This window comes from Salvia hispanica, chromosome 4 (genome assembly GCF_023119035.1).
Source record: "Salvia hispanica cultivar TCC Black 2014 chromosome 4, UniMelb_Shisp_WGS_1.0, whole genome shotgun sequence".
Taxonomy (NCBI): Eukaryota; Viridiplantae; Streptophyta; class Magnoliopsida; order Lamiales; family Lamiaceae; genus Salvia; species Salvia hispanica.
The window spans coordinates 23,005,430-23,029,667 of record NC_062968.1 but is presented as its reverse complement, the minus strand read 5'-3'; the positions used below and the strand labels follow the sequence as shown (position 1 = coordinate 23,029,667).

At 32.4% G+C, this 24,238-nt stretch overlaps 3 protein-coding genes and 1 long non-coding RNA gene across 4 annotated transcripts; 3 read left to right on the top strand and 1 right to left on the bottom strand.

Moving 5' to 3' along the window:
• Positions 1–1,493: 1,493 nt before the first annotated feature.
• Positions 1,494–4,976, bottom strand: LOC125223040 (beta-1,3-galactosyltransferase 7-like). The gene is made up of 11 exons (XM_048125996.1): positions 4,696–4,976; positions 4,506–4,605; positions 4,160–4,218; positions 3,883–4,085; positions 3,747–3,810; positions 3,217–3,289; positions 3,021–3,141; positions 2,846–2,933; positions 2,636–2,761; positions 2,264–2,373; positions 1,494–2,077 (listed from the first exon to the last, which is right to left on the bottom strand). The coding sequence occupies exons 1-11, from the start codon at positions 4,782–4,784 to the stop codon at positions 1,929–1,931; spliced, it is 1,182 nt and encodes a 393-aa protein (XP_047981953.1). The 5' UTR covers positions 4,785–4,976; the 3' UTR covers positions 1,494–1,928.
• A 4,611-nt stretch (positions 4,977–9,587) lies between these two features.
• LOC125222915 (eukaryotic peptide chain release factor subunit 1-3-like) lies at positions 9,588–12,768 on the top strand. Its single transcript, XM_048125801.1, has 3 exons — positions 9,588–9,669; positions 10,803–12,290; positions 12,378–12,768. The coding sequence occupies exon 2, from the start codon at positions 10,839–10,841 to the stop codon at positions 12,150–12,152; it is 1,314 nt and encodes a 437-aa protein (XP_047981758.1). The 5' UTR covers positions 9,588–9,669; positions 10,803–10,838; the 3' UTR covers positions 12,153–12,290; positions 12,378–12,768.
• Positions 12,769–13,800: 1,032 nt separating this feature from the next.
• Positions 13,801–15,388, top strand: LOC125219293. Its single transcript, XR_007176106.1, has 2 exons — positions 13,801–13,949; positions 15,102–15,388. It is a non-coding gene; the product is annotated as an uncharacterized LOC125219293 (long non-coding RNA).
• Positions 15,389–17,423: 2,035 nt separating this feature from the next.
• LOC125221681 (probable eukaryotic translation initiation factor 5-2) lies at positions 17,424–20,593 on the top strand. Its single transcript, XM_048123886.1, has 2 exons — positions 17,424–17,578; positions 18,660–20,593. Exon 2 carries the CDS (start codon positions 19,003–19,005, stop codon positions 20,335–20,337), a length of 1,335 nt encoding a protein of 444 aa, XP_047979843.1. The 5' UTR covers positions 17,424–17,578; positions 18,660–19,002; the 3' UTR covers positions 20,338–20,593.
• Positions 20,594–24,238: the final 3,645 nt, after the last annotated feature.

Here is a 24,238-nt window from a genome sequence, read left to right as displayed (position 1 = left end):
TTGTTCAGAATTAATTCCATCGGTAAATCTTTTGAAATTTCTCACGGGTTAAATTCATACTCCTTCCGTCCACAAAAAATAGAGCAATTTGTGTGTGGCACGAGTTTTAATATAGAATTGGTAAAGTAAGAGAGAAGGGAAAAAAGTAAGAGAGAAAGAGAAAAAGTATGGTGAACGACCGTCAGTAAATTTAACATTACATCCATCGGTACCAACGTATTTGTTCAGAATTAATTCCATCGGTAAATCTTTTGAAATTTCTCACAGGTTAAATTCATACTCCCTCCGTCCACAAAAAATAGAGCAATTTGTGTATGGCACGGATTTTAATGTAGAATAGTTAAAGTAAGAGAGAAAGGAAAAAAGTAAGTGAGAAGTAGTGTTAGTGGAATGATGTGTAGGGTTTTATTTTTTGTTGAAAACTTTCTATAAATAATTGTGCTCTATTTTTTGTAGATGGCCAAAAATGGTAATTGTGCTCTATTTTTTGTGGACGGAGGAAGTATATAATAGGTTGTCCTATTTTTCATTTATACCTCAAATCAAATATTTTCAGTTTTACCGTGAAATCAACAAGAATACCTAAGAAAATGAAAGTTTAATAGATTAATCTAAAAGTATTAGTTAAACACAATGAAAGTTAAAATTAGGAAGGGACCAAATGAAATCAACATTTATAATTGATACTCCCTCCGTCCCAAAGAAGATGACTCATTTCTTGAGCGGCACGGGATTTTATGCAAATTTATTTTGTCTGTTGAGAGGAGAGAGTAAAGTAAGAGAGAGGGAATAAAGTAGAGATAAAAGTGTTTCCATTTTAAGTAATGGGTCATCTTAGTTGGGACAAACTAAAAAGGAAAGTGAGTCATCTTCAATAGGACGGAGAGAGTATTTTAGTATGCTCAACTCCAATGTAATGGTACAGACAAGAAAAACAAAACATCTCTCTCTATGAAATGCTGGAAATAGATGATAATCTTCCTTGGGGAGCTTGTCAGATACATTCAAGAAAATTATTTCCACCAAGCAACTCTGACATCAAAAACCCGAAACATAATTCAAAATCCAAAAGTAGAAAATTTATGAAAACATAGTGTTAATAATAATTTTACCTACACTTTGTCACCACCGTAACCCAAGTAGTCCTCCACCAAGACATTCTGCCCAACACTGCTTGTAAATGCGGTTTCAACTTCCAAACCAAGCAATGCAATATTGATGAAGGACTGGATATCCGCTGCATATTGTTTGTCTTTCATAGAATCAATATCTCCTGTTTCGCCCATTCTACGAAGGAATTTAAGAACCTGTTTAAGTTCATAAATTAATTGATCTTATCACAAGTTTTAATACTAGTTGCGGGTTAATAATAATACTTGCGAGGCTAATAGCAGGACGAGATTTGAGGTGTATGTCTGATACATAGGGTTGCAGCTATAACCACATACTCAATTGATTGTTGTCATAAGCATACCACCAAACTAATTCTGTAATTTTTCCAGAATGTGTTTTGTCTGATAAGACATCTATAGGCTCACACAAAACTTAGTCCATACAAGCAACAAAAATCCAACAATGGTGCTTCCACAAACAAAGCAGAATCACCACCACCGCCACTACAACAAACTCGAACGGCGAAAACCACCAGCCCTACTTCTACTCAACGCGCACAAGGTCGCGTTTCTCTCAAGTATCTAAACAATGTATACATATATCTGACCTCCCATTTCCGGTTAGGAGAAACGTAGTCTACTCAATTCAGCTCCTGGTCTATTCGTATTCAAAGAAATATGTTGAGTAAGGTATAGAATCTGTTTATACGCATACAAGTATTGCTGCGTGGTGATGGTGTTGATGATCTACGTGCCTTGTACAGTCTACTGCGTGTGTTTCTTTTTTCTTTTCTTTCTTATCTCGTGTGTGAGATCCTACAATAAAGCATGCCAAAGGGCCTCTTCTCCTTCACCACATTGTTCGTGCACGAATTTGATCTTTTCTACTGATTTGCAGATTCCACTGCAGCTCCAGTCGAACGAGGCGATGCACACATTGCCTGCTTGTGCCTTCCATTCACAATCTGCAAATTGGCAACGCAGAGTATAAATCTCGAGGCATTATAGTGGAGAAGCTATTCTTCGTCTGGAATTTCACACGGGATCCTCTATCACACTTTTCTCCGTCCCACTTTTAGTTTTTTTTTTTTTGCGTTTTCCCGTTTCTATTAAGTTCTCGTATAGTAGATGACATGTATAGAAAAAGATACCTGGCGGAGTACCACAACACATATTACGCTCGTCAATGTGCTCGACTTCAAGACCAATAAACCAAGAACCAAGCGACACATCTTCATTGGCATACTTGTGCAGTATGTGCCTACAGATAGCAATTCTCGTTATCGTATGTTATGTTACAATTGCATACATAGAAAGTAAAATCGAAGCTCGAATACACAACCAAACCTCTTCATATACTTATCATGGCAACTACTATAAACCAAATATAGGAAAAATGAAAAACTCCAAGTTTGTTTTAGGAATTTTTTAGCTTCATCAATAGCTTTCTGTGTTCATAAGAAAAGAGTTTTGCTTCGAAAATACCAGTTGATGCACAAACTAAAGAAGCATGAGTTTCTTACTGGTTAATCGAGATGTAAGTAGCCAGATCCTTCGAAATGGCATAAATCTGCCCAGTTGCATGGCGGAAATATTTATTTCCGTCTTCTCCGAATTTCCAATACTCGGGCTCGTGGTACTTGACAGACCTGAAGAAAGAACATATCCAGTTATTAAAAATCCAAAATTAAGGGACACGAAATGGTATCAATTCGCTGAGTCTTGAAGATTACTTCTGAGCAAGAACAGGTCCGGATTTCATACAACCGATGTAGACTCTGGGTTTTGATCGATGACGAGCAAGAGTTGCAGCAAAAGTACCTGTAGGATCACACACGGTTCAATTGTGAGATAAAGATTTAGACGGAACTATATGAAGGTGAAGCATTAATGGCAGGGGGCAATTACCCAAATTAACATGAACATCATCGTCCACCTTCACGTAAAAATCAGCATCCCACTTCGCAACCGCAGTGGCAAAGAAAATCTTTGTTTTTGCCGACAATTCATGATATCCCTCAACGTGCTCCTGCAATATTTTATGACGCGATGAAGGTTTTCAACGAGGGCGAAGAAAAAAGGTGTTTGGCAGAAATGTTTTTACCAGCCTCAGAAAGTCCTTATGTTGAGCTTCTTCAGAGTCGAGAGCTCTATCCAATATGCTGTTCGACGTTGCACTGATCAATCAAGAAGCTACCTTGTTAGTTCATTTCACTTCATGCAGTAAACAATTGAAAAAAATAAAATCAGAAAATCATCGAATGGTAAAACTGGACTTCATCCATTTAATCGCGAAGAACTATTCAGCAACCAGCAACAATACCCTCCTGTCACATAATGCCTATCCACGTCTACTTTTTTTGTAATGTCCTCGATTCACATCAACATAGTCCCTTAAAGAGTACTCGAATCTCACAATCTGTATTACAACCTAGCAAGACTAATTCCAAAACTTATTCTTATCCAAACTTCACAATTAAAGGTAAGAATCAAGATAAAGAGGAAATAGTCGAGCCAACGAAATCAATGATAGAAAATTCTATAAATATTCTACAATATTTTAAGGAAGCATATATAAAGAAGAAAATTCAATGGCACAAGATTTCCAATTTTACGAATAGCAGTAGCATATACCTGTGGCCAATCATAAACCTCACAACAATCCCCTTCTCGTCCTCCAATCTGCGGAGTTTATCACCTGAAAACACAACCAATCTCTGCTCAGTTTCTCGAAAGCATACAAGAATATGCTTCCATTCAGACGCGCTACCTTGAGGCATCCAAGTTTCCCGGACAGAATCACGCCTCTTTCGACTACTGAACGCCGTGTTTATACCAATGACCATGAATGCCTTCTTCCTGACAGGCTCTTGATTAGCAGTTGGCAAAGGGACATCGTCTCTACTCTTCTCTTGAACACTTCTAGATGCAGAGAGCTCCATCTGGAGCATCGAAATCGATTTGTCCAATCCTCTGAATCAACATTACAATTAGATTTTACCATCATTTAGCTTTGGTACTTTTATGTATATGGGAAGAAAACTCACTGGATTGCTTCATGTGTTTTATAAACCTCCTTCATTACATCACTCCTATCTTCTGCCTTCTACAGATGTACATACAAAATATACAATTAATTGAAAACATATAAATTTATAAGGATAGCCGTTACAAAACTAACTAGAACTCAACGAAAAATTGTGATTTAAATGACAATTTTTGCAATTCATAAATGCCTCAAAAAAACTAGAGAGATTTGAATCAAAAAGGGCTTTAGAATCTTGAGCAAAAATGAGAGTGATAGCAATCAGATTGGGAAAAGTAAGACAGCTTTAGCTGATCCAATCCAAAAAAACTGAATCTCTAACCTAAAAAATAGAATAAAAATCTAACCTTTTTCTTAGTATTGCAATCCTCGGAGACGATCTGCAGCTCCTGATCCCTTCTCTGCTGAGTTATGAGCTGATTATTCGATTCCAACGAACCCCAAAATCTGCAAAATCAATCACACAGAATCAATAATTACAGCTAAATCCCCAAAATCTTCAACAGAAAATCACGAATTCTCGCAGCAATCACGCACTTGTTGGTGAAAACCATGCCAATCAGGAAGAAGGAAATGGAGAAAATGGGAATCCATTTCGCTGAAACCTTGGCATTTTTACCCTTCATCGCGTCCTCTCTTCTTCCCCTTCTTCGATTCGGTAAACGAAATCACGAAGGAGAAGGAGAAGAGGCAAAATCCAGAATTCGAACTGGGTTATTTGTCCGAAATCTGGGATGAATCAACTCGGAGATTGAGATTGAGCTGGGAGAAAATGGAGGAAGAATGTCTATTGAAATTCGGGAATAAAATCACAAGATTATTATAGTAATGTGAAATATATTAGTCTAATTTGAAAATTCGAATTCTTGTTTTATTAAAAGTACTTGCCAAATTGCCATCAAAATTATCAAAAAAAAAAATCAAATTTTGGCTTATATCATAATTATAGTAGTACTCCTAGTACTAGTATTTTGGATTAATAAGAAATACTTTTATTGGAAGAATTGTTGACTGATTTTATGTTTGGCAAGAAGTTAGGTGGGTCATGTGTCATATGCAGATATGCTAGTGTCACGATTTGTCAAATTAGCTAATTGAATGTTAATTTATTGTGTTGTAACTATTTAATTTCATCTTAATGGCGTTATTTGATGTAACTATAATCTATATCATGCTATAGAGTAGTTTGAGGTCATTTAAATAGTTTTTTTTTTTACTATAAATGGTGCTAAAAACATAATTTCCCGTGAAATATAAGGTAAATTAAATCAAAGTTCCATAAATGATATGTTAATTACATTTAATGAAGTTGCAGTTTCGTATTTATATTTTTATTAGTGGTTAGTTATAGTATGAGTATTTACTAGGCACTTAAATAAGAGGGAAGATTGTTTAATGATCTATAGTATTTATTAACCTGACACACCTAAGCCAAATTAATTCATCTTTAGAGGAATGAAAGTCAAACAGTCTACATGCGATAATAAATATAATCAAAATCAAGCTCTTTAGGTAAATATATCTCCATTAGTATTTTTTAAAATTTTGGGTGAGTGAAATCACACATTATAAAAAGTGAGAATCAAAACTAGTTCAAATGAAACATTGCACGTTCTCTCTTCGCAAATTCAAAACTATTTAGGCTATAACAGTTAAAAAAAACAACTTATGGAATTATGAGAAATCACATGTATTGTTAAAAACACCAATATTAAATATGAGTAAAATATGCACTTTTTGGAACCATGCTATTAAATGAAATTGAAAATAGATTGAATTTGAAAATAACACAGTAATTGAAAATAGATTGAATTTAGAAAATAACACAGAATCATAAACATCTATCCACCCTCAGCCCAATCGGAAGGGATCACCTCATACTTTGTATGCTACATTTCTTAATACACTACTAATAACTTGACAAGTGGATCTTATTTTATAGAAAGAAAAATTATTTCCAATACAACACACATATTTCCTTCACGGTACTCCATCTCTATCTCTCTTCTATATTTAATTGAAATAATTGTCTTAACATTTGTTAACAAAAAAAATATAAATTGAAATAATTATCTTTAACGTTTGTTAATAAAAAATTGTAGTAATAGGTTAAATTTTACTTATTTCAAAAGATTATATAAAAGAGTTAAATTCTTTCAATATTTTTTTATTTTATTAAAATAACTTAGGAAAAATTTAATATTTAAAAATAGACTAATCTTTATGATATAACTCTCTATTATTTTTCTCCTTTACTTTCTCTGATATTTTAAATCTAACTAATTATATTATCTTTTCTCAATAAAAAAAAATATAATAGAGTCAACTAATTATTTCAATTTTTTAACTAATTAAAGTTTTACAATATTTTTATGGAAATTTTATAAATATTTATAGTACTGTTTATTGAGATAATAGTTATTTAAATCTAAGAAGTTTTGTCAAATTCTAATTAATTGCAATCAAAGTTTTTTTTAGTGATATTACAAACCAAATTATTTCAATAAAATAAAAAAAGAAAAAAGAAAAAATCATCTTTTTATAACTTTTTGAAATACGTAGAGATTTGACTCTTTTTATAATTTTTTTGAAATAAGTAAAATTTGACTATTTATATTTTTTGTTTACAAGAGTTAACATAATTAAATATAGTAGGGAGATAGTGCAGCCCAATAGGTTGGAAGATGGGCTTTGGGGCCGTAATGATCTCTTAACTCATGGGTTAATTTTATGAATAATTACTTATAAATAAATTGATTTGGAACTTTGTCTAAAAATGCACATGATTTCTTTAATAATATAACTCCTCGAATGCTTCTGTTACCTGTCTCCATCCTGTTTTATTATTTTGTGAACAATAGTTTTAATTAAATTAAATTTTTTAATGAATAATTTTAATTGAACATAGACCGAATTCTTAAATGTAGCCTCATCAATTTGCTAACTAGTTAGCGTTGTTAGACAACCTAACCGACCGTTCGCACTTATTAACCAATCACTTAACCTATTATTGATTGGTCACACCGATTAGCCAATCGGTTCATCTACTAGCCGTTCGAATAGGATTTTAGGCTTGTGAAAGGAAGATTTTGTGTCAAATCCAAACTCATAACTATGCCGATCAATTGGCCAACGATAAGAAATCTACTCCAACACAAACAAACACTATATGCGGTGCCTTTTGATATAAATAACTATCATTATAATATTTATTAATTTTATATAATTTTCAATTATTTAGTTATAGTAATTGATAACTAATTTTTTCTTAATTATTAATTGATCAATAATCTACCTTAATCGATTTAGCTACCCAAGAATCGACCATTGAACACTCTCTAAAAAGCTGAATTTCCAAACTTATATATGTGAAAAATACTATAAGGTCATTTTTTTTAAGAGAAAGTAAAGCTGACAAGAAAAATAATATAAATACAAAAATATTTGGAATATGATTCTTAAAACTTTAATTTCCTGTGTTTAGAAAAATTCAAGATTTTAAATTTTATAAATTTCAATACTAAACTAAAATAATAAAAAATAATCATATAATCAGTAATTTTAAAATTAGATAAAATGTCTTCTTAATAAAAAATTTATAATAAAAATATGGTATTAATTGTATTATTATAATATAATTTTAGTAATTGGATTAAGATTTTATTAATAAGTTATTAGTTTATAAAATCATAATAATAAATGGTATAATATTAAACATAATTATTATTATAGATAATTATATTATAATTTTATATGAGTCATAATATAGATAACTATATTATAATTTTTTAATATATTATTCATTATTGTATTGATACAGTAATATATGAGTCATATTCTAATTCTAATGCTTATAGCACCTTAATTCAAAATAAAGACCAAATCTTCACCCTTAGATTTTAAAATTAGTGGATGAGATTAAATCTTACGAATCTCAATAAATAGTAGACACAATATCAACAAAAGGGTAATATCGTCATTATGTTATCATATGATAATTTTCGTGAATGTTTTTTTATATCAACATAGTGTATTACAAATATCAACAATATGACATAAGAGTATCAACACTAGTGCAAGAAAATATCAACACATATTTATTGAGATTTTTACATGGTTTTATTGAGCATTTTTGATGTATTTGTTGATAAAAATCTGGTTATCAACATTTACGAAAACTAAAATAAAAAATATCAAATTTCATCATCCGAACGTCGTCGGAACATATGCAATTGAGATCTCGTTGGAATCCTTATAAAATTATCTTTAATTTGATATATTTTTTGCGAAAAAATAATTTAAATCGAGAAAATTACGTAAATTTAAGGTTTTAAGATGATTTTAATGAAAGAGAATTGACATTAATACCCTCTAATTTTATTTATTAATTTTTTTAATTAAAAATATAATCTATGTGGCATTATTTCAACCACTAGATATTCTAATCTAATGGCTAAGATTTAGTCTTAGTTTGGGATTACTAAGTAGTTAGCAATTGATTACTGCTCAGTAATATATAATTGTTAATTCTATAGTATTATATTTATAGTAGTAGTAATAATAATAAGGGATATTGGCATCTAATATCATGAAACTTTCAAAAAGTTGGATTTTTTCCATGAACTTTACCCCGTGTTTGTTTTTTCCCACGAATGAAAAAATTCCCACAAATAATATTATGATACCGATATTTTTTCGTAATTTCTCGACAACAATTTTGAAAGTTTCAAGTTTTTCAATATTTGAAGATAGTTTTTCTTGAAGCACACCCTCCTAAATTGTTCTTCAATCTATTAAAATAACATGAATTTTTTCATTTGTGGGAAAAAAACAAACCCGGGGTAAAGTTCGTGATATTATTTGTCAATTTTAAAGTTTGTGGGAAAAACCTAACTTTTTGAAAGTTTCGTGATATTAGATGCCAATATCCCTAATAATAATTATTGTATAAAGTAATAAATTATAGTAATACATAATAAAAGTTAGGAATCAGTTTCTAATTAAATATCTAATTGGGAAAAAGAATGTCTAACTAAAAGTTAGGAATCTAAATTTTAGAAAGTTGTACTGCTTTCTTTATTTTAGATTTCTAATCGATTTCTCAGTTCAATTAAAAATTAAAACAAACATTGAATTTTAAAAATCAAGCAATCAGATTCTTTTTACAAACAAAATCCTAACAAATAGTAAACACTAGATTTTAAAAATTAAGTGTAGTTTAAAATCCTAAAAGATTTTATAAATTAAAGAATCGGGTTCTTTTTACAGCAAAAATCGTAACAAATAAAAATTGGATTTTAAAATTAAAACAAAATCGTAACAAATAAATATTGGACTTTAAAAATAAAGTGTATTTTCCATATTTTCGCATACAATTATAATTGAAGAAGGGTTTTTCATTTAATTTTTTTCTCCCTTTTTTCACACTATATATATATTTGGTAGATTGTTTTCGGTATCTAGAACCGCTGCTGCCGCGTCTCCATTACGCTTTTGCACTCGTCGTCCGAGGTAATTCTCTGATTTCTGCCCCCTTTTTTTTGTTTTACATATTTGATTGAATATCTGTGTATCCGAATTTTGGTTTCTGATTGATGTGTTTCGTTTTTGAGTGTTTTTATTTTTGATATATATCCGATGATTGCTCCATACAAGTTTGATCGACATATAGTTTTTGCTTTTTGTTGAGCCGTTCGATTATTTTTCGCGGATTTAGATCACAGCAGCGCTATGTATAATTCGAAGGAATCACGGCTTTTTGTGATATGCTTTGCATGAATCGCTTTAATTTTAGCTGATTCAAAGCCCTATATCCGTAGAATTCTGGCATAATTGAGATGTTTATGTCGTTATTTTACAGAAATAGGCGTAGTTTATTTAATTTGTTAATACACTTGGAATAAGCTCAGGATCCTTCAATTTTTTATTTTTTATTTTTTTGTTTTGTTTCTTGTACCTTGGTTGTGCTGAACTTGAATTTGTTTTGAAAATTTCTGATGTCAGAATCATTTGTTCAAATGAAACTGTATGTTAGATGCATGGTTTGCCTTGCTGTGAAACATATGTGAATCAGGCACTACTTTCTCATCAGTTGCTGTACCTATTTTGGAGATCAGGCTATACTATGAGTTTTTTTTCACTACCATATGCACATGGCATGCGTGTATTTTCGGTGTGCCAATTACTCTGGGCCAACAATTTCTTTGCACATGTTTAAATGATTTCCTTCAACCGTTTATTTCACGAGACTAACTTGTGCGATCGATTTACTTGTTATTATTGGACGGCTTGGCATATGAACCTTGGTTGTACTTCCTTGTAGAGTTGTAGTTGTTACATACATATTTTAAGAGTTTATGGGTTCGAAGAATTATTTTAAGGGATGGCTTTTGGTTGTGGCATTTTATATTATTTTAAATATATTTTACTCTCACCAAATTGTGGTGATCCATTGTTTTTTTCCTCATTATCAAATTTTGTGTTAACATTTGTATTATGATTGGCTTGTACTTTCATAACACAAATCTCATGTCTCATCTGTCAGCTCAAACTAGCTATGCTTTTTTATTAGCTTTATTTACTTCACGTTTTACCCCCAGAATTCTGTTGGTGTTTAACAGTTGTTCTTTTTGGATGCATTGCAGAACTTTTCTGCGGCTTTAATTTCCCATTCGAGAACAATGGCTGATGGTCACGAAACCGATAAGAACATTGAGATATGGAAAATCAAGAAACTCATAAAGGCACTTGAAGCAGCTCGAGGCAATGGAACCAGCATGATTTCTCTTATCATGCCTCCTCGCGATCAAGTATCTCGTGTCACCAAGATGCTTGGAGATGAATTCGGAACTGCATCTAACATCAAAAGCAGAGTCAACCGCCAATCTGTTCTTGGTGCAATTACATCAGCTCAGCAGAGGCTGAAATTGTACAACAAGGTTCCTCCGAATGGTCTCGTTCTCTACACTGGAACCATTGTTACTGATGACGGGAAGGAAAAGAAGGTAACAATTGACTTTGAGCCATTCAGGCCCATAAATGCATCTCTCTATCTATGCGACAACAAATTCCACACCGAGGCGCTGAATGAACTCTTGGAGTCTGATGATAAGTTTGGCTTTATTATTATGGATGGCAATGGGACTCTCTTTGGAACACTGAGTGGTAATACTAGGGAGATTCTTCACAAATTTACTGTGGACCTCCCTAAGAAGCATGGAAGAGGAGGGCAATCTGCACTGCGTTTTGCTCGTCTCCGCATGGAGAAGCGCCATAACTATGTTCGGAAAACAGCAGAGCTTGCCACCCAATTTTACATCAATCCTCAGACGAGCCAGCCCAATGTTTCTGGACTCATTCTAGCTGGTTCTGCCGACTTCAAGACCGAGCTCAGTCAGTCTGATATGTTCGACCCTCGTCTACAGGCGAAAATTCTGAATGTGGTGGATGTTTCATATGGAGGGGAAAATGGTTTCAATCAGGCAATTGAGCTGTCTGCTGAGATCCTTTCCAATGTGAAGTTTATACAAGAGAAGCGTTTAATCGGCAAGTACTTTGAGGAGATTAGTCAGGATACAGGAAAGTATGCTTTTGGCGTTGAAGACACATTGAAAGTTCTTGAAATGGGTGCTGTTGAGACGCTTATTGTTTGGGAAAATCTGGACATGACCAGATACACGCTGAAGAACACTGTAAGCGGTGAAGTTCTCATAAAACACTTCACCAAGGAGCAGGAGTCTGTGCAAAGTAACTTCCGTGATCCAGCTACAAATGCTGAACTAGAGGTTCAGGAAAAGATGTCGCTGCTTGAATGGTTTGCCAATGAGTATAGACGTTTCGGCTGCACTCTTGAATTTGTCACCAACAAATCACAAGAAGGGTCGCAATTCTGCCGTGGTTTTGGAGGAATAGGAGGGATCCTGCGCTATCAGTTGGATGTTCGAGCTTTTGATGAACTTTCTGACGATGGAGAAGCTTATGAAGATTCTGAATAGCAATCAATCAACTTTTCTAATCCCAGTGCAGGCTGCAGGGATGGAGCGGAGGCACTGCACTGGAGCGGGGGGGCTCGCCCCTCTGACTATTCTGCTCGGACTATATTGGAAGAAAAAGATGGAGCGAAGCAAGATGAGGTCTCTGGTGCCTCCATTTTCTTAACATTATGCTTCCTCTATGCAAAAATATTGTTCTAATTTATTTTCTCGGTCTCCCCGATGCAGGATCATGGTCAAACCTATTTGGAAGGGAAGAGAGATGGTGCTTAAGGAAGAGATATTATGATTGGCTAAGTGCTTTGGCCGCATAGGCGAGGTAATATAGGGATGCCCTATGTGCTTTGTCTGTGAGGGCCGTATTTCACCGTTGCATGAGGTGGTCTTATGTTGGAGTCGTATTATTATATGCGTTATGGAGATGATGTTTTGATCGAACTTTTCCTATGTTGATGTTTAATGCTCGGTTTGTTTTAAATTGAGTTTCTGTGTCTTGTTTGAACTTTACAGTTTAGTGTCATGTAATAAGAACTGCATTTGTTGATGCAGCAGATTTCGACTATGTTATTACTATGTGTTTGGTTTGGTCAAATAAATTGCCAGTAAAGTCTTAGAGTTACATTTGTGATTGTGACTACAGTTTCTAGCAAGTTATGCTATAATATGAGGTATAGTCGTTTTTAGTGAATACTCTCTTTTTAATACGAGCTGTGAATGAAATTTGATGGATATAAACTTTTAGTGGTAGACATGTTTTTCAAAATGTAAATATCTTTGCTTTCAAAAGTTTGTCCTTTTTAATTTTTATCCTCTATGTTAATCAACTTTTAGTTTAAGAAATTCAAGATTACGAGGGTTGGCACATAACGGGTAGAGTTTATTTAATGATGCATACTTTACTCATCCCAATTTAAACATAAACGATTCTTTTGTCCATCCCATAAAACACACACATTTTTTTCCACACTAAACTACAACAAATTGTTACAGTAACATTCTTAACCCCATTAAAAAAATAAAATGATTCTTTTGTCCATTCTATAAAAACATGAACATTTTTTTCCACACTAATCTACAACAAAGTGTTACAATAACATTCTTAACCCCATTAAAAAAAATAAAACGATTCTTTTGTCCATTCTATAAAAACATGAACATTTTTTTCCACACTAATCTACCTCTTACTACAATATGAGTATTATTTACAATCACTCTATACAGTACTAGGTATGAAGTCGAGTCTTTTCTTCAGTCCCAATAAAACAATTTCGTCTATTGACAACACAAATAACAATTTTTTTTATATAATTTGTACGTGAAGATTTGTTAACGTTTTCATGGACAGATAGTATATGAAATTCATATTTTTGTTGCCTACAGAAGAAACTCTAATTTTGAAGATTGATAAGAAACTCTAAATTTGAAGGTTGATGCTTGAGAATGGCTTATAATTTAATGGAGTAATATTAATTAGAAAAACACTAATATTTTTTTAATCCAGTAAAAATCCCACGACACATCTAAAAATTTCTAAAATTATTTTGGGTCGACTAATGGTGTGTTAATTTCAAATAAAAACGTGATCTTGATTAAAAAAACAAAACTTTGATTTTACAGTATAAAATGCCATAGACTAAACCCTAATTCCATCCTTCCTTTCCTCTTATTCAGGCTCTCTCATTTGCGAAATCGGCCGACGTGCGCCTCCGCAGCTCCGCCACATTTCCTAAAGAACACATCTTTGTTAATCGGCATTTCGATTTCGATAACATTTACGCCTGCACTCCAATGCAAGTCTAGGTCTGCAAATTCATCGGAGGCTAGAATTGCTTGGGTTTTGAAGCAAAATTACCTTTTTTTCGAATTAAAAGTTTTGGATAAGCTTATGTTTATAGCTCGCTGATGTTGGTAGTTCCAAGTTTTGATTTTGATTACATAATTTACATTGATTTGTTCCCTCGTTACCCTTTTTGTTTAGGTAGTAGAGTGTTTGATATGTGGCTTAAAACATTAGGATGTGAGTTCATTGCCTGCTTAAAATGCTAAATGTTTATATTTATATGCCTTACATCATTGGTTTTGAGAAAAAAGAAATGTTTTTGTTCATCTATTTTCCATTGCAATTTACCTAGAATTTTGCATATACAAAGAAGCTCAATGTTTTAATTTGAAATCTGAAGGATTTTTTAGAAATATTGTTCATGAATTAACATGGAAATGATGGCAACTAGTAAAAGGTATGAGCAGGAAACAATGTTGGTGGTCATGGGGTAGGGGGCTAGAGTGAAACTAATAAAAGGAAGAGGGCCCCTGTCCGTGCTCGAATATTGCATTGTGACTTTCGCAACCTCTTCTATATTAATATCGCCATGCCTAAGTTAGGCATGGCGAGGGGCTGTATGAAAAAGGCAGGGATTGCATCCTAGTATTGGATAGCTATTTAGACTTCAGCCCGGAAAACTCTTGCTCCCCTGTCCTAATTGAGCCATCCACATGTTTCCTGCATTGATCTCATTATCTTGCTGATCCATTCATTGATCTCTACCCTTATGCGTTTTAGGCAAAAGTGTTATTGCCTCTCAATAGTTTTCTTGTTGTAACTTGTAAGGGGATTGTTCACGTGTATTGATTGTTTAGCTGATACACGTGTGTTTTATGTGTATCGAATTATCGATTGTTTTTGATAGAAGTGATTTTTTATGTGAGTTCATTGCCTGCTTAAAATGCTAAAAATCTGTATATTCCTTACATTATTGATTTTACAAGTTGATTTTGAGAAAAAGTAAATGTTTTTGTTCGTTAGTCTATTTTGTATTGCAAATTGTCCAGAATTTTGCATATATGAAGAAGCCCTATGTTTAAATTCGAGTTACTAATGAATGAAATTTGTTGTTAGTTATATTTTTCTTACTTATCATGGAAATGATGGCAACTAGTAAAAGGTATGAGCAGGAATCTATGCTGTTGGCCATGGGGTAGGGGGGCTTGAGTGGAACTAACATAAAACGAAGAGGGCCCTTGTCCGTGCTCAAGTTTTGCACTGTGACGTTCGCAACCTCTTCTATATTAATATTGTCATGCCATGGCAAGGGGCTGTATGTTGTAAAAGGCGGGGATTGCATCCTAGTATTGGATAGCAATTTAGACTTCAGCCCGAAAAATCTTGCTCCCCTGTCCTAATTGAGCTATCACCGTGTTTCCTGCATTGATCTCATTCTCTTGCTGATCCATTCGTTGGTCTTTACCCTTGCTGCTGTTTACGCGCGTTGATTGCTTACAATTTTTGTTGTGATCGACCTCTTTATATTAGTCAGATTTGCTTATTTTGATCTTGTTTCTCTCTGATTGTTCATGTCTTGTTACTTTGATCTTTGCTTTTGTAATGCTCTGTTTTCACTACTGATTTCCATTGCCTTGATTTGTTATCTACATATGTCAAAGAAAGCCTTCTACATTGTTGGATTAAAAGCTCTTTTTTTTTTGTCAGCTTCCGAATTTATGTACTCTTATTTTTCGAATCATGAAGTTTGGTTCAATTTTGGCTTAGTCTTGCAAACCTAAAAACCAATCTGAAAAATATGAATGTTGGATTTGTTCTTAATGATCAATAATGAAAAAACGTTGTCGTTTGGTTGATTAGAGTTCATCTAATTTTGTGGTTTTGAAACAATTTAGCTCATAAAAAAATCTCTTTTACTTTGTTAAGATTGTTGTTAGCAGAATATGCAAGCAAATATCATATATTAATATATAGTGGTTTGCATTATTTCCAATTGAGCAAAAAAAAGTTGAAGGAAGTTACTATGTCGTGGAAAGCAAATATTAAGCCATCAATAATATTTAAATTACAAATTTTTTCATGGATATCCGAATAATACTTTCAATAAGCATAGCAAAGTGTTTATTGCAAGTGTTATACACTCATGATACAAAATGATTTAGTAATTAAACTATTGATATTCGTGTCACCCCATGTAGATTTAATAAAGACACAACATTTACAATTATCTATGTAGTGTCATACACTACAATTATTTAACCAAATATATTATCTTCATAATGATTCTCCTAGACTTTAACAATCTATATCGTACATTATGAAGATTGTTATTAACCAAATATTACCTTCATAATATTTTCTTAATTTCACAAGGCTGTACAGCCTGTACTATATAACTTTTGTTAAATAGTACACAAAATTCGTAAGACTGGTCACTATTTTTATTGCTAAACGAACCAAATCAATATCGATTCAACTTCAGTTGGAATGTTGAGGATTTCATAAATATTTTCAATTGCCATCAAAGCGGTTCACTTTTTTTAATGGCCTTTTTCTCATTTAAATCTAGTTTGTCCTAAGTATTTTTCCTGGTTCAAATTGTACAAGTTATTATAATATTATTTTCCAAAAAAAAAAACATGTTTGAGAAGATCAACAAGGAAAATATGAAATTTATGATCATATGCGTGTCTTTGAAACCTTTTCGTAATTAATAATTCTATGCACTATATCTAAATACGATGTTCACAATAACTATTATATTCAAGTAATTTAAATAATTAGTTATAATGTACTGTAAAAAAATTATCAAATTTTTGTCCAAACTTATAATTTTAAAAATAAGTAAAAAAATTATAAAGTTTAGATTAACCATCGTGAAAAAATTATGATCATATGAGTGTAATATTATTCATGTATTTCAATAAAAAATAATCTCATCTTCTTTATAAATAGACAACATTGCTTAATTCATCAACAGTGACATTTACGTACAATTTTTTAACTTACGCATAAGTTATAATCTCACCAAACTATTTGACTATGAGATAGTTGAGAACAAATCTATATCGCATGAGTCATCTAAATGATTTTAAAAGTTTCAAAGTAAATCTTAATTTGACCAAACTTGATGAATTTTTTATATTTTACCGTTGATTATATATAATTGATCTAAATTTAGTAGCCAAATGTGTATCCCAAACAAGAAAAATATAAGTACTACTACTATACTATATCCGATGCCACGAATTTGATTTCATATTTTCATCACCATCTTAATATCTCTTAATTCTGACGTATATAATAAAGCAATTCCACACCAATCCTCTCTTTTTATGTTATCCTATCATTACATTGTCGACTCAATAATTCACAATAGAAAGATAATAAGAAAATCAATAAAATAGGAGTAGAAAAAGAGAGTTAATTGAGATTGAGATAGGCGGTGTTTGGTTATAAGTATATATTTTGTTTAGCCCTAAAATCCTAATCCCACACAAACTAGGGTTTCCTACTTCTCTATATATACTTCATCTCCACCCTTTCTCCTCAACCACTCGCTCTCCTACGCTAATTCCTCACCCCTCTTCCATCCTCTCTCTCCTGCTCGCATCCCTCTCTATAATCCTCTCTTCTCAGCATAACTAAGGTATTTTCATTTTGCCTTTCTTCCATAATCGGGGTTTATCGCCTTTTGTAATTGCTGTTTTCGATTTTATGTATTTTCGATTTGATTCGTCATGAGTGGTGGTATCGTCGATTTGTATTGTGCTGTCTCTAGTTTGTGTGTAATCGGGGGCTTTCGATCTGGATTTGCTTTTGATTTGAAATTCGAGTTTCGGATATTGAATCTGCTCGATTTGATTGAGGTTCGGATTGATGAGCTTAGAATTAATCTGAAATTTCATGCTTTAGGTGATTTTGATTTGAATTTGTCCATGTTCCGATTTGGACCTTTTGGTTGTGTGCAGCTGGAATTGGATTTTCTTGGGATCGGGATTGAGATTGTGTTTGGGTTAGGGTTGTTTGTTTCTAGGTATAGTGATGAGTTTTGTTGTGGATTATGATTAGCTTTTTTAGATCCTCATACATAGTTAGTAATTTTAAGCTTAAAAAACTTAGGTTTGCTGGTGTGATGATTGTATTTATGATTTGGTTTATGATTACATGGAAATTCTGTCTTATTGCTTGGTGTGGCAACGTCTATCGAAGAATATTGGATCTTTATGCTCTGTGTGTAACTGGAATTGCATAATCTGGGGATTGAGATTAAAGATTATGTTTGGCTTGTTGTCTGATCCTAGGTGTATTAATGAGTTTTGTGGTGAATTGGAGTAGCTTTTTTAGATCTTCACACCTTATTAGTAATTTTAAGCTGGAAAAACTTTAGTTTTGCTAGTTTGATTGAATTTTTGGTTTGTTATATGTATATATGGAAATTATGTAAATCATTATATGTTGTTTTGCTTAATCTGTTTCAAGTTTTAATATTGTTGACCGTGGCAATGTTTATGGATGATAACACTGCAATTGATGTGTAATATGTGTAATTTGTTTTCTAGAGCCTGCTTAAACTTTTGTAGCTTGTTTTTTATTCAGTTTATAACTGCATGATATGGAAAAATATGGTGACATTCATGTTTTGGATGTTTGTCTGTTTTGTTACCTTTTTGGTATTGATACACCAATTCATCTGTTACTTTATTTTGAATTCTTATGTTTGTGTGCAGGGCTTTGGCTTGTGGACTTGCAGTGATTGCAGTAAGCAAAAGTGGAGCGTCTCAAGTCAGAAACTTCTTTTATGTCTGAGCAGGCATCTCTCTTTTTATTATCAGTTGGGTTGCTTGGAGAGTACTGTCCTCCACAGAGGAAAAAGGATAGAAATTCTGCACCTCTAGTTGGTTGCATGCCTCTCAAGTCACATAAAGGTCATAAAGTACGTAGTGAAGACTGCCAGTTTCCCGGTCCTGCTCCTTTTCTGTGGAATTCATACAATTTTGAAGGAGTAACTCTGACCGAACAAGACGCCTCACTTGCATACTGATATAGATTGTTGTTTTCAACACCTTTAAAATGGCTTTGCAAAACATTGGTGCTGGGAACAAGGATGATGCCTTCTATAGGTACAAGATGCCCAGGATGATCACAAAAATTGAGGGCCGTGGTAATGGCATCAAGACCAACATAGTCAATATGGTTGACATTGCAAAAGCTTTGAGCAGGCCTGCCTCTTACACGACCAAGTATTTTGGCTGTGAGCTTGGAGCTCAATCCAAGTTTGATGAGAAGACAGGAACTTCCCACGTCAATGGATCTCATGATACTTCAAAGCTTGCTGGACTTCTTGAGAACTTCATCAAGAAATTTGTTCAGTGTTATGGTTGTGGGAACCCTGAAACTGAAATTATCATCACTAAGTCGCAGATGATCAATCTCAAATGTGCTGCTTGCGGATTCATATCAGAGGTTGATATGAGGGACAAGCTCACAACTTTCATTATCAAGAACCCTCCTGAGTCAAAGAAAGGAGGAGGGAAGGACAAGAAGTTGAGGAGGGCCGAGAAAGAGAGACTCAAGGAAGGAGAGGCAGCTGATGAAGAACTCAAGAAGTTAAAGAAAGAGGCTGCGAAGAAGAAGGTTTCCTCTGGTAGTTCTAAGGATGCAGTATCAAAAACTTCAAAGAAGAAATCCCACTCTGACGAAGACCATTCTCCAGCTGCTAGCCAAAAGGATGATCGTGAAGCGGCTGAAGACAGTGATGATGATGTTGAGTGGCAGACTGACACTTCTGCCGTGGCTGCACAACAAACTATCCAAGAACAGCTGAATGCTGTCACTGCTAGTATGGTCATGCTCTCTGCCAATGAGGATAAGCCTAAATCGGGTAAGGGCTCCCCAGCGAGGGAAGGGAAATCCAAATCCAATGGAGAGACAAATGGGAAAGCTGCTGCGGATAAAGACGAACTCTTTGTCTTGATCAAGGAGTATGTCAACAGGGGTTCTTCTGCATCCCAAATCAAATCATTCCTGGAGTCTCTCTCTGGCTCTCGCCAGCAGCTTGTGAACGCCTACTTCGAAGCCTTATTTGAGGGAGTTGGAAAAGGCTTCTCCAAAGATGTCATGAAGAAGAAGAATTACATCATTGCTGCACTTCAGGATGAGGACTCGCAGCGCCATCTGCTCCTCGCCATTGAAGCCTTCTGCGGGAAGGCATCCCCTGAGGCTGTGAAGGAGGTCGCTCTGGTATTGAAGGCCTTGTACGACAGCGATGTGCTGGAGGAAGAGTTTATCGTGGAATGGTTCGAGAAGGGCATTGCTGGTGGCAACAAAAGCTCTCCAATTTGGAAGAATGTCAAGCCATTCATTGAATGGCTCCAGAGCGCAGAGTCTGAATCCGAAGAAGAGTAACTATTTCCTTGCATTTTCTGCAATTCAATTTCCGATTTATATAATTATATGTTCTACCTTGTGTGTGTCGTTGTTCGTACAACGCTGTTGAGTCACTGTTGTCATCGTCTTTGAATTCTGTGAGGTTTTTATTGTGGAGCGGTTCAAGTTTGTGTTGTTTAGCGTCTTGGAAGACATCTTTCTTGTTTGAAGATGCTCTTCAGTGTTTCTGTTACGTTTGGTTTGCTATTATTAATGACATTTTCTTAATTATTGAGTGTTGGTGGTGGTTATTATTCGTTTCCATGAATGCGTTGGCAATTTGGCATTTCTTTTCTCATTTGATTATCTATAAATCACATAATATTCCATTGTCTGAGTCGTATATAAAATGATCTCTTTCGTAATTGTCTACTAGTTCTTATATAAAATGATGTTTCAATAAAATTAGTAAACATAATCAAATAACTTTTGAAACTAAAAGAAATGCACAAAAATACCTATAAAGCTTAAGAAATCGATCAGGATTGAATCAAACTTTATAATTGAATGATTAATAATTCTTTTAGTTTTTGTGTCTTTTATATCAGTCAAATGGACCATGACTTAAAAAGTTTATACGGAAACTTTTATCTAATTTAAATTAGACCCATAAGTTTAAAAATATATGGCCACAACCAGAAGCCCAATAACATAAACACGAAAGGAATTTTATAATATAATTTAAATTAGACCCATAAGTTTAAAAATATATGGCCACAACCAGAAGCCCAATAACATAAACACGAAAGGAATTTTATAATATAATATTCTGAAAATATATGAGCTTTTTAATTCAATATAAATATTATCCTCTTGAGTTGAAAAACAAATAAATTTGTTAGGATGTCTTGAATCATTTCTGTTTGTCACTAGTTCGATGCTATGACATGTTTCAGTTTTTGGCCTTAATTGTTGTATTAGGCCCAGTTCATCTCTTGTACCTATTTATATAGAAGTAGGGCACAATAACTTTGTATCCGTAACCCCAGTCATAATACAATTTATTCTTCGTTCTTGTCCATGGATGTAGCCAACACAACGTTGGTGACCCACGTAAATTCTGTCTCTTTACGTTCTTTTTTGTTTGTCGATTGCACAATTGCCCTATTTGTCGTAACATAAGTATGAATTTATTTATGTTGCTACACAATATAATTATATTGTTTTGTCTATTCAACGGGCCAAAGTGCTCAATTAATGGGATATTTGGTCATGGTATTATTTGGGCTGAAATTATTTTTGGGTCAGAAAATTGAATTCTTAAACTTAAATAGTCGGATTTTGGACTAATCCATGGGATACAAGCTTGGATACAAGCTCGAACAACTTCTACAGATAAAATACTATTACAGAAAATCTATACAAAATATTAATTATAAAATGAGAATTACTTTTGCAAGAATTGAATTAGAAACAAGAAAATGTTAGATGACTAGATTTTTTAGTACTGATAGAAATCATGGGTTTGTTAGTAATAATTGTCAAAACATTTGGTGGATCAAAATTGTGTTACACGGTGATAATTGACATATCCAAATTGTAAAAATAAAATACTGCCAAATCAAGTAGATTTTTTTGGCAAGAATTGAATTTGAAACAAGAAAATGTTAGATGACTAGATTTTTTTAGTACTAATAGAAATCATGGGTTTGTTTCTCTTAGTAGTAGTAATAATCGTCAAAACATTTGGTGGATCAAAATTGTGTTACACGGTGATAATTGATATATCCAAATTGTAAAAATAAAATACTGCCAAATCAAGTAGTAATAAACTTTATTCTTATCATAGTCAATGACAATTTAATTCAATATATACAGTGGTACATGCATTTCTAATTAATTAATTTGCTGAAAGAATTTTACATTTGGATTCAATTGTTATATTATGGAGTGTATATATTTTTTGTCATATGATCATATAATTTTACAAATTTTAAGTAAGATATTGAGAGATTGTAATTTGAATAGGGACGATAGAAATATAGAATTGGTTAGTGGTTTGTTGTACCACAGTTAAATTAAATGATAGTGGTACATACTCCTATTTAATTAAACTTTTTAGCTTAAATGGTCAAAAAAATATAAAGAGTTACGTCTTCAAAGTTAAAATGGAAAACAATAATGCTATATAGCCACATTATGGCCACCCACACAAGGGTATAATAGTACTTAAACACTATTAAAATATTTTAAAAAACTAAACCTAGTTGTTAGTGCATAAGTATTTTACAGGATAGCCCTTTCCTTTAAAAGCTCTATATTTTGCATTAATGTAGGACTCTTTATTCTTTTAGATTTTCTTCAATAATACAAAATTAATATCCGGACCATATTTTATAAATAAAGGAGATTAATACGACTAAGGAGTAAGGACGATAATTTATATAGTTTGAATTAATGATGATTTATAAATCAAATGATCAGAATATAATTTAAAAGAATGATAAAAGTAATAATGTTAATAATAATAGTGATATTAACACGTTAGATACTACTACTACTACTATTATTCGATTATATCACACCTTCAAAATCTTATTTATAAAATATCATAAGATTATTATAATTTTATATTTGAATATTATTAAATAGATATATAAGTATGTTATATGAATATAGTTTTGTAAATTAGGGTATGTAGTACTCCTATTAATTACTCCCTCCGTTCATTATAAATAGATCACATTTGCTATTTTAGGATGTTCCTTAAAAATAGACTAATTCTATTTTCATCCGTCCTATAAAAATATGGATATTTTCATTTATGGAAAGTTATCTCTATTTATTATCCATATATATTAAGTTATTTACAACTTATATCACTACCATTAAAATATTAACACTAATGGAGTCTTATTATCCACTAGTGCTACTTAACTACCATTTTCCTCTCTCTTACTTTATAAATTTTATCTTAATTCTTGTGTCATATCATATGACCATATTATGGGGAACGGATGGAGTAATTTTTAGGGATGGACTGAGTATTATTTATGATAGAAGGGTATAACATGTTTAAACTATTTTATAAACACGTACTATATTGTTATTAATCGACAGAATTTTAATTTTTTTCAATTCATATATGAGATATCGATTAATATTTTGTATTGATTCTAAACACGAGGTATAACTTAAAGCTACAACATACACCAAAAAGTTAACTTATTAAACACATATGGTTTAAGAATTAAATTTAATATTAACAATATTGAATGTAAATTCGAAACCAAATTCACATAATGAATAAATAAATAACAGTACATAAAATTAAAACAATTAAAACATAAATACATATACAAACGATACGTAAAAATATAATTAAACAATAAATAATAGTATAAAAACGGTGCAAGTTTATGATAACAATAAGTAATTCAATTACTAAATGAGTTTAACTTGATCATAGATAAATGTAAATATTAATATCACACAGGAACTTGGATTATGATAGTTCAGTTTGATATCACAAGATATTATGTATAGTATTATATATTTATTTATTATATTATGATGTACTGCATCATTGTAAATTATTAATAAAATTTAAAAATAATGCATGTTAAGGCTAAATAAAATCTCAAATTTACAATTGAATTTAAGATCAATAGAACCAGTAGTCGAATTTGAGATAGATTGGATATCTCACTCATCTGAATGAATACAAGACTAAATGAAATACCAAATTGCTCAATTAAATATAAAATCAAATTATATTTTCAATTATTAAACTGAATTTAAGATTAAACAATTAATAATTAAATTTAAATTTACAGTCATTCAGTCGAAATTAAGATAAACTGAAACTTCCAATTATTTAATTAAATTGAATAACAATTGAATGAAATCTACTAGTGCGAACTAAAATACCGACTAAATT